This window comes from Solanum verrucosum, unplaced genomic scaffold (genome assembly GCF_900185275.1).
Source record: "Solanum verrucosum unplaced genomic scaffold, falcon-dt-bn FXZP01000261.1, whole genome shotgun sequence".
Lineage (NCBI taxonomy): Eukaryota > Viridiplantae > Streptophyta > Magnoliopsida > Solanales > Solanaceae > Solanum > Solanum verrucosum.
In genome coordinates, this window is record NW_026019969.1 from 782,298 (window position 1) to 793,318 (window position 11,021).

Genomic DNA, 11,021 nt, shown 5'->3' on the forward strand with positions numbered 1-11,021 from the left:
TCCCCTTCTCTCTCTCACCCTTTTCACCATCCCATTTCCCTCCCATTCTTCTTCTCTTTTTCTCTCTACTCACTACTACTCTCTCCCCGCTTCCGGCCACCGGCAATCTTTTTCCGGCAATGTCGGACCATTCTATATTTGCTCCTCTTTTACCTTCCAATCACCTCCCACACAAATCCAACGGAGACGATCAAGAACACGCGCCTGAGCGGCACGTGATTCTCACCGTCGAAGACGATGGGGTACAACATCTATTATCAAACGGCGATCATCTGGGTACCCATATTTCGGAGGTGGATGATAACCCATATGCGTTTCTTGGAGCGAATAGGTTCGACATGCCCGGATCCACCACAGTTGACCCGTTTAGGAATAATACACCTAGAGTTGAAGGGGTCTATGAATGGTTAAAGATTGTTGTGTGTTTGCCTATTACCTTGGTGAGGTTGGTACTTTTTGGGTTGGCTTTGATGATTGGTTATGTGGCTACACGGACTGCTTTGCTAGGATGGAAAGATAGAAGCAGTCCTATGCCTAAATGGAGGTCTAGATTGATGTGGGTTACCCGGATGAGTGCACGAACTATCCTTTTTTCTTTCGGGTATTTATTCAATCATTTACTTGTAAATTTGGTCAGTCAAAGAATGCTACTTTGTTTAATTTGCTTGATGAAATAAGATTCTCCAAGTAAAGGAGTAGGATTTCATGATTTGTGTTGATAAAAGTCACTCTCTTGAGCAAGACTTAATTGTGGAAAGATCAAAATATTATTTGTCTATTTTCTGGTTACTTGTGAAAAGGTTGAGAGAATAATTTATCCACTTTTTTCTCAAATAGAGCTGCTAAGTTAACTTTGTGTCTCTTTCTGTGTCATTGTGATAGCACCTGTATTGCATTGAATCTTCATTTATTACATCGATCCTTCATATGCATGAGTGCTCGACACATATGGTTGGGGATGGGTGTGATATGAGTTTGAATACTTCCTGTGGATCATCAAAAGAGTTAGATTTACTTGCATTGGATACCTACACACGCCCCTGTTGGATATGTTGCTGAGACAAGCCCAATAAAATGGAACAGTACTATGATTGTTGCAAACCAAAATTTTATCCTACTTTTGAGTCGGACAGGATAGAACTTTAACTTGCAGTAAGTATAAACCTACAAGCTACACTATTCCATTTCTAGAGATTGGGGAGGTTTCTGAAATGGCATTTCTGCTAAGTGCTTGATAATCATTTTGATTTTCCGTTTGTTTAATTTTGTTACAAGTAACATCAAGGTGATGAACCTATATGCATGGATGAATACTAAGACCCACACTCAAACCTCATACATCTGATTTCAGTCATGGAGTTCTTTTCCCTTTCTTAAATCTCAAGGCCCTGAAATCTTTTCACTTCTCATTTAAATAAGTTTTATCCTTGCAAGACATTTTTTGATCATTAAATATACCCTTATTAAACTTATTTGTATTCCTTTTTTCTAAAGATCAAGTAGCTTTTTAGTATTCCTTTCCCAAGTTTGAAGTTCTTCTTCTATTAGTCTTTTTCCCTTTGTTTCTTGTAGCAGTTTTTAGTGTAACATGGATTTATAAGATTAGTGGTTTCATCTTGTATGTAAGTGGGGTAGAATTCCATTGTGGTATTCAATGTGAATAGTAGCTTGTTAGTTGATAAGTCAGGCATTTTGTGCTGTCCAAGTCAAACAGGTAGGTGCATTTTAAAAGAGGTCATGTTAGCTTTTGTCAAAGTTAAAGGAATTTGTTTTATTAGATTCTCTCTCCGTGCATTGTGTCTGACGATAATTATTATTTTTTGTTCCTTTTCCCTTTCCTATTTACTGTTTCAGGTATCAATGGATAAGACGAAAAGGAAAACCCGCACCAAGGGAGATAGCTCCCGTTGTTGTATCTAATCATGTATCGTACATAGACCCTATCTTCTATTTCTATGAATTATTTCCAACAATTGTTGCCTCTGAGTCCCATGATTCCATGCCTTTCGTCGGAACCATTATCAGAGCTATGCAGGTAATGGGCACAACAACACTTTATCAAATTTTCTTTCTACTTGATAGCCTATTGGTGCTATTACATATAGTTTATGTTTTGTCCTTTGTACACAGTACACAGACTTTCTTCATTTGATTCTAGCTTCCAATTCTGCATCCAGTTTATTCTGCCTCAGCTTGCTTGGTATATATTTCTGTAATTAGGATACTGAACTTGTTTGGCAGGTGATATATGTAAATAGATTCTCTCCCACTTCAAGAAAGCACGCTATAAATGAAATAAAGGTAAATAGTATCTGTCTTTGGTCTCTTGCCTTTTTTTTTTGTTTATAAGATGGTCTCTTGTTTTTTTCTATCGATGCTATCGGATGATAAGACTTCTTTTTGGTTATTATGTTAGAGCATTTTTATTCTAAGGTTAGTTAAATCTACTTCTTACACGTAGTAGGCCCATGATCACTTGTTGCATCTGTATTATAGATGTTTTCAGAATGTGTTATTGAGGTTTACCTTGGAGATATGAAATGTTATGTTCCATCCCAGGTAAAGCCTGCTACTTTAGTTCCATGTCTCAGGATCTTAGGTTGAGCTCTATTCTACAAATAGATGCAGATCTATTGAAGTCTGGAGGTAGTTTTTGAGCAATTTTTTTTTGTTCAACCACTTGCCGACATGCTAAGGATTGTAGAAGATGGGCAAATTATAATATCTGATCCATAAACAACTCTTGATCTTTTTTATCAACAAGTATTTTTCCATTTCTAAAGGCTTAAACTTCCAACTGGTGTATCTGACTGCCGTCATGGTAATGTCTTATTTACAGTTATTCACTTGATATTGAGGTAAACCTTTATTTAGAATTAAACTGGTACATGAAAAGTTGCCACTAAGAAGAAATGTCAGCAAAATTTATATGGCAGAAATTTTATGAAGTCCATGTACTCTCTTATTCAGTTTAATAAAAAGGTCTGAAGAAGTAATTTTCCCTTTAGCAACCATCTATTTAGCTCTCTTCATAAGGAATACTTGGCACATATTTATATGCATAACTACAAAGTTTCACTTTGTACTTTAGCTATGAAATAGAATTAGTGAACAGCTCCATCCATAATTTGTAAATAAATAATCTTTCCTGAATGTATAAATATGAAGATGAAGTGTTCTAGGCTTCTAGCAATATATAGCTATTTGATACAGAAATATGCTTTCAAGGATCTGAAAACAGAGAAAGGCTTCTTGCGATCAATTTCCCCGAGTGCTATTATTTCCTGAAGGGACTACAACCAATGGAAGATCGATTATTTCCTTTCAACTTGGTGCATTTATCCCAGGATATCCTATCCAGCCTGTTATTGTGCGGTATCCCCACGTACATTTTGATCAGTCATGGTATACTCTTCCTTCTCATCAAGTACTTTGCTGCTGATTTGTTTTAGTTATATCACCCTCATGTGGGTTTTCATTGTCGTACAGGGGGAATGTATCCCTAGCAATGCTGATGTTTAGAATGTTCACACAGTTCCACAATTTCATGGAGGTATGTATGACTTGCAGTAAGAAAATATGTGACTAACTGTTCATTGACATGTATGCACTGCTCAATGTGGTGACTTCCTATGGTGTCACGCTCCAAATCTATGATGCTTTTCTGCTACGAGTCATATGTCCAGAACTCTGCTCCATTCACATATGAAAATCTGCTTCCTTACACGTATATGCATCTATTAGGGATCAGTTATTAAGCAGAATGACTTTATCAATGTGATGGTGTATGACTGCCAATTTTTACCTGTTCATGACCTTATAATTTTTTTTGAGTTGTTAATGAAAACCATGAATATTCTTCAGTTCCAGTGAAATTTGGGGATTAATCTGCTGACTGTTGCTGGATTTGGTACACTGGCACTTTTAAATGTGTGTTTATCTTTGTATTAATCTATGTCCAGTATAGTCTAGACAAACTTATCTTCATTATGGTTAGTCAAGACACCAGCCGGTCTTTTCCAGTTGTCTTGTAGGCCTATCTGCTCTGGTTCATCAGCTTTAAGTATTTTACAACATGTTTTTGATAGTTTTAGAGTTGTAGACCAATTTGCACTGATTCATTAGTTGTAAAGATTTAACTGGGAAGACGTTATTATGTGCTTTCAGTGTGCTTGTTTCATACTGTCTTTTTTAAACTTTGCTAAATATATTTAAAATGATAAATAAATTTAAAAAATATGACCTACTGTGAAACTTTGGAAGTCTTAACTTCTACATCTTTGGGATTTCATTGAACAATTGTCTCACTTTGTTTAGTAATGTGCAGGTTGAGTACCTTCCTGTTATTACACCTCATGAAAATCGGAAAGAAAGTGCTGTACGACTCGCTCAAAGGGTGAGTCTGGTCTGTAGAAGAATTTATTCTTCTGCTATCTGGACAAGTTTTTATTTTTCATGTGTATTGTATGTTGTTGCGTATCAAAACTTCATGGATGATCTTATATGCAGAATTCATGTTTGTTTCCAGCTTCTTTTAATTAATGTGCTTATGTTTTCCATTATAGAAATCCGACCCAGTAAATTGCTGCAAATTTCTATTCAAGCTGTTCATGTCTCTCTCACTAGTCTGGAGTAGTCTTCTGTTTCTTTTCTTCCACACTGTCTGAACAAAAAATGCAGCGGAATTGTTCTTGCAGAGTTGGGTGTGACATGCGTATGAGTATTATTTCATTTCATATTCTTCAAATGCACTAGAGTTAGTAACTGCACATACCAGTAACAGATATTACATAGTTGTAAACAAATCCATTTAGTATGTGTGAGGTCAGTGGTTATTCACTGATGTGACATTTTAGAGTCTTTTTTGCACCATTTCACCCGATTAAACTTGTCTGTTCATAAAAGTGATGTCCATTAATACTTATCCAAAAGAAAAGGTTGATGTCTGTTTGTTGTCTCACTTATCACCTCTCCTTTAGAGTACTCTTTGGATTTTTTCTTTTTAGTTGGTATAGCTGCAGATGAGGTCACTGTTAAGGGACAAGAGGGTAGAGTTAATAATTGTCGAAGCTGGGGACTTCTTTTACAGTTTTAAGGCCTGATTTATCTAAATTTTCTCCTTGCAGCTTATGTAGTGCGGTTCACATATGACTGATGAATAAGTTATGTTTGTTGTACTTGAAAGACTCTAATATTGACTTGACACACACAATAAAAGAACAGATTCTGTGTTATGCAGTTAAATGTCATTTTGGTTGATAATGTATGTGGTTAAATATTACTAGCTTGTCTAGACATCTTTTATATGTCCTATTTACGAAGGCTTGATCCTTAAATTAAAACGTATGATCAATACAGACTGGACATGCTGTTGCAAGTGCCCTTAATGTGGTACAAACATCTCATTCATATGGCGATGTATTGCTTCTTTCTAAAGCATTGGAGGCCAATCAGGTATAGGGTTCTTTTCAAGATTTTGTTAACTAAATCATATTCATATTGTTTATGTTGATGTATTGATTTTCGTCTCTTCCTTTGGGGTATCTTAGAGAAACTGATGTTGGAATCTGACTTCTTAGCACTTTTCTGGGGATCTTCCTAAAGAGCTCATGTAGCTTATTTGAGACTAATATAAACTTCTTATGCTATTAGACTGTCAGCAAATAGATGTTGATGCATTCAGTGCTGCTTAGAGTACTCCACCTATTGCCAATCTACTACATGTCTAGTCCCAAGAGCTGTATGGTTACCTCCAAGAGTGCCCTCTTGATAGTTGATACTGTAATATCTTTTATATTATCTGGGTTGTTGACAACACTATGGGATTTGTGGCCCAGAAGCATGCCAATTTTACCTCCAAGAGTGCCCTCTTTATTTTTTTTAATTTTTTTTTTGACATAGGTAACTGTTTCTATTTCTGTAACACAGTACATGGGTTGTACTGAAACCATATTTACAAAAGATCTCAAAAGGTTACTTCTTTCGCTTGCTGGTGTTCAATGTTGAATAATTCAGCACAGGTGCAACCCTTTGGAGTTTTTTCTATGTTTTAGTCAGTGAATTGCTTGCTTAGGAAACGAAGAATTCTTTCCACTTGTTTATTAAAGCTAATTTGTAGTTTGCTTGTACAAGGTATTTCAGTTGAATGTATCACTCTGGAGTAATGTCTTTTTATCCATTTCCAGGAAAATCCCTCGCTCTATTTGGTTGAGATGGCAGGGGTTGAAGCGGTGAGTTTACTTTAATTACTTCATCTCCTGAGAGAAGCAAGTTCACTTTTGTTTAGCTATTTTCTTAGAGTATGCTTATTTTGCGACATGGTGTGTTTGTAAGTTAATTGTGAGGCAAAACTGGGCATGGTGTCCATTCTACGGACTAGTACATTGACATTTCTCAAAATGCAAAATGTGTTGCTTCATTGCCTCTTAAATTTGGTGTAGTGCTCAAATGTAGCCTTTACTTTTGCCCCATAAGTTTAGAGTAGATTCAGTTGGTTCTTTTATGTAGTTGCTTTGAATACTACAAGGAAGTTGGGCACACACTAGCTCAAATTATGAATACTCCAGCATTTATTGTTTGATATACTTTTAGGTACATATAATGTTCCGATTAATATAGGTATTGGGTGACTTCTATGTAGAACAATACATATTATAGCTTCATGTTGTTGTGCATGTTATGTATACTGGGCTTTCCCCCTATTTGTTACCAATAGGAACACGTATTTACCATAATATTAGTGCTTTGGGTTTCATTATGGTGTGATATAATGTTGATTTAGGTTGATGTTGGGAGAGGATAGAGCAAGGAATGCGAGTGACATAGAAATGACCTCGTAAATGGAGTTTTAAATTATGTGTGAATAGAGTTACGAAACAGAGGACTTCGTAGTATCCCAGACATTTTCTGTTGGCAAGCTAATCTTTCCTATTGTAATTGATGATAAAAGGATTTGGTTCAAGAAATAATTGGTTATCTTTTCTAGATTCCATGCACCGGTAACTACAAAACAATAAAATTGTGTAATTATGTACTCTATCATTGAATTATATCACAAAGAAAAAGATTATTCCCATGAATGAAATGCCATTTTTCTGAATATGCAGTCCAAAACTTGCACTGAGTAACAAAACTCTTCAGTGGTTTATTAAGATATCTGAAGCAGTATTACTACCTAATTTTATGCAGATTTTTGTTTCGTTGCAAGCAAAGCTAATTTTTCAAAAATGTGGACTGAACATGATGAAGGATATATGATCCTTTTCATTTTTATTTTTTTTAGGAATTTCATTTGAGCTCTTTGGAGGCTGTAGATTTTCTGGATGTTTTCCTTTCAATGAACCCAGACTCCAGGTATGCCATTTTTCTTGTTTTAAGCATTATGTTTGTGCTCTTTAGAGGCTGTAGATTTTCTGTTTGAAATATCCCTGTTTCAATGAACCCAGACATTTGTTGTTGTCAAGCTAATCTTAGCTGGACAAATTTCTGGGGGCAAATGGCCTGGTAGCAAGGGCCTGCTTGTATTTTGTTGACTAATAACTTTAGTGTTCCCTGTTACAAACTTGGTAATATTTATATGGTACGTAATTTATAATTATTTCTGGAAAGCAAAGTACCATCAGTTTTGCTATACTTTTCCTGACCCTTTAAAACAACTACACACCAAGTATAATCACACAAGTGAGGTATGGGGATGGAAGTGTGTACGCAGACTTTACCACTTCCTTGTAAGGTAGAAGGCTGCTTCATGTTAATACTCTAAAAGCTAGATGCTTAGTCAATCTATTTAATTGGAACTTTTTGTCTCATGTAAATAGTGTTGACAATTTGTTTGGATATTGTTAGTTCTTTCATCCTAGCTTAGTACTCATGTAAGGGAACTAACTCTCTGTCTTTGTACACTTTTGCCTTGAGCATCACACTGGTGCTCTTTAATGAAATCTTTTACTTCATTTTAAAAAAGTATTTCGAAAAAGGAAAATAACGGGAGTGATGAAGCCATGACAAAATACTTATGAAAGTATGACTAAACATTTTAAAAAGAAATAGTAGCTACAAAAGAATAAGACCCTTTAAAAGAGAAATTATAACATGTCCTGATTTAGTTGTGCTCCTCATGGTCTTTGTGAGACTACACGTTTTGTTTGTCCGTGAACTGATTTAAATCAGATTAAGTCTGCATCTCTTGCTCCATTTCATTGGTTTTCTCTTGTTAGACTATGCTTAAACCTAATTCTCTCACTCACGATCTCTTTTCATTGTGTGAGTTCCTCCCATTCCTATGGTTTACGTGTGTTTCATGCGATCGTCCTTGCTCCTTCCAAGTTTAACTGGTCTCAAGAAAATTTGAAATTTGTGGTTTTCATGGTATCACAATGTATCACTATCTTTTTTTCTCGTCTGATTAGATTATTGGGATTTGTAGTTCTGCTTTGATGCAATTTTTGTAATTGTAAATTGTACTTGCAGTAATTTCTATTGTGTCTGCAGGGGACAGGTCGAGATTCATCACTTCCTCAAGGTTTTAAGACTGAAACCCTCTACTCTATCTGAAAAGGTAACAAATATTGGTTCTGATTGTCATAGTTTGGGACTTTGAGCATTTGTTTTCTTATTGCTGCTTTCATCATTCATTCTATTGCAGCTGTTTCCCTGAAATTATGGTTTATGTTTTTCACTGCTTATGTAATTCTATAATCTATACGTTTTAGGAGTTGCTTTCTTGGGCTTGTAAATGTCTGTTCTGTCATCATCTTTGGGTTTGCTGTCATTGGTTATCAGCTTTTGAGAAGACTATTCTACTTGGTGTCCTTTTTTCGGTTCAATGCCTTTCCTGATAGACCTTTAATCCTCAAACATAAGATGAGAAGGGTCAATTCTCACCATTGTTAAATTATGTGAACCGCCTCATCAAAAAGCTTAATTGTAAGAAGGGGATCACTCATTTTTTTTATTTTAGGTACGCAGCACACCTTTTCATGTGCAGGTTTAATTCTTTCTTCTTCAAAGCATGAGAACAGCTAATGGGTGGCGTGAGACTCAAGCAAGGACAAGAATCTTTGCGTACTTGAATACCATGTTGAATTGTGTGAACTGCCCATTTAAAAAATTAAGCTGCTGAAATTAAGTAGCTTGAGAGGGGCCACATTAGATTGGAAGACATTGAAAGCAAATAAGGATACCAAGTAGAGTAGTCTTTGGTCGAGTTTGAAAGCCACCCTTCATTAGATTAATGTCCACATCTTGGTCCACATAAAAGAATTAGGCCAAGCACGTGAGGGGCTGTTGTGATGACATAATTAAGTAAATGAAAGTGTAGCCTCGCTAGTAGCTTAAACTTTTAGATCATAAGGCTCACATGCTTCAACAATCATGATCAACTTGACATATCAAGCATTGCAATTCTACAAAATATACTAATATTTTCAGGATTATCCAGCTTTCAACTAAATGCCACATAAGAGTGAAGGTTATTGTTTCTGAAATTCATACCAGTTACTGTCAAATAATAGGAAGCTTAAGATATGTCAGTGAGGTCAATTTTATTAGTGAAGTACAATAATATTCTTAAAAAGAATTCTATTTTGTTGAAAGAGATTGCTGATAAGAAAGTACAATGACTTGCTTCATCTCCCTGAGCTATTCTTCTTGTATTGCAGATATTTGGCTTCATTGACGTGCAGAAAAGCGGTAAAATAACATTCAAGCAGGTGCTCTTCCTCCACGAATTGCGTCTGAAATCTAGCTGTTATCTGCTTAAGTTGTAGCTTTAGGAATTATATTCAAGCAGGTGCTATTATTGCTTCGGCTCCAGTTGTATATAGCATGAAATTAAGCTATTCATTTTCTGATAAATGTACAAAAAGGGGGTTGGATGGGGTTGGGGGATGATTTTGTGTCATGAATGGAGCTCTAGACTTGGAATTCATGATTGATATGTCTGCTGCTTTCAGTTTTTGGTTGGGTCAGCTCATATCTTGAAGCAGCCATTATTTCATCAAGCCTGTGAATCAGCCTTTACTGCATGTGATGGTGATGGGAAGAACTACATTATGGAGAAAGAGGTACTATGACTTCCATTCGGTTTGTTTGATAGCTCTTGACTTGTCTCTATAAATTTCCATATGTTTTTTCAGTTTGGGGATTCTCTTATGCTATCGATTCCTGGCTTGAGTAACAATGAGGTGAGTTGTTTTTTGGTTAGTCTTGGAAAACTCTAAAGCCACTCAAATATTGTTGTTTGGACTGGATATGTAACTGTACTATTTTTGCATGTAAACTAGGTCAATTCAAGATTTACAACTCCAATCGGTGTTATTGCTTTGTAAAATTGAGGGGTTCATTTAACCTGTAAGAAATGTTTAATGAATGAACTGAAGTGGAGATTCAATTGGCCAGACATGCAAAAATGACTTGAGTGGATTACTTTGCTTAAATGCTATAGCCAACTTCTCTAGAAATTAGGTGCTTAGATTGTAAAAAATCTATGGTTTTTCTTATTGCAATACATCTTATTTAAGCTTCTTTTATCTTGACCGTTGCAGATCCGTGGACTCTTCACCTTATTTGATATAGATCGCGATGGGAAGATGAGCAAGGACGATTTCATCGGTTGTTTAAGAAGATATCCATTGTTGATTGCCCTTTTCTCACCATGTGTATTGCAACAAATTTGCCCATAGCTGGAGAAGTGAACTAGGTTGATGGGCATAGGCACCATCAATTGGTGGAGAACCCTTTTAGGCCTTCTACCACAGATATGTCTAAGAAATTTTGTTGCTTAGATAGTGTGTTTTTATCCTTACAAACATGACTTGGGTGTTATTAATGTCCCATTTTGAATAGTAAAGTTGTTTGGCCAATAGATGTAATGTCTTGCTTCTTCTTTTATTTCTTCTATGTTTTCGTTCAATTTCTCAAGGGAGATGAAAGTAAAATCTAGGCTCGTGGCATGGCTTCTATTAAGTTGTAATGTAATGTAATGTATACTGCAAAAGCTAATGAAATTGTGTACTATACTA

General features: G+C 35.8%; 1 protein-coding gene across 1 annotated transcript; it reads left to right on the forward strand.

Moving 5' to 3' along the window:
- LOC125815454 (lysophospholipid acyltransferase LPEAT2) lies at positions 1-11,021 on the forward strand. Its single transcript, XM_049494926.1, has 14 exons — positions 1-601; positions 1,855-2,035; positions 2,242-2,301; positions 3,242-3,405; positions 3,490-3,553; positions 4,328-4,396; positions 5,359-5,454; positions 6,186-6,230; positions 7,283-7,353; positions 8,491-8,557; positions 9,660-9,710; positions 9,954-10,064; positions 10,137-10,184; positions 10,545-11,021. The coding sequence occupies exons 1-14, from the start codon at positions 120-122 to the stop codon at positions 10,680-10,682; spliced, it is 1,647 nt and encodes a 548-aa protein (XP_049350883.1). The 5' UTR covers positions 1-119; the 3' UTR covers positions 10,683-11,021.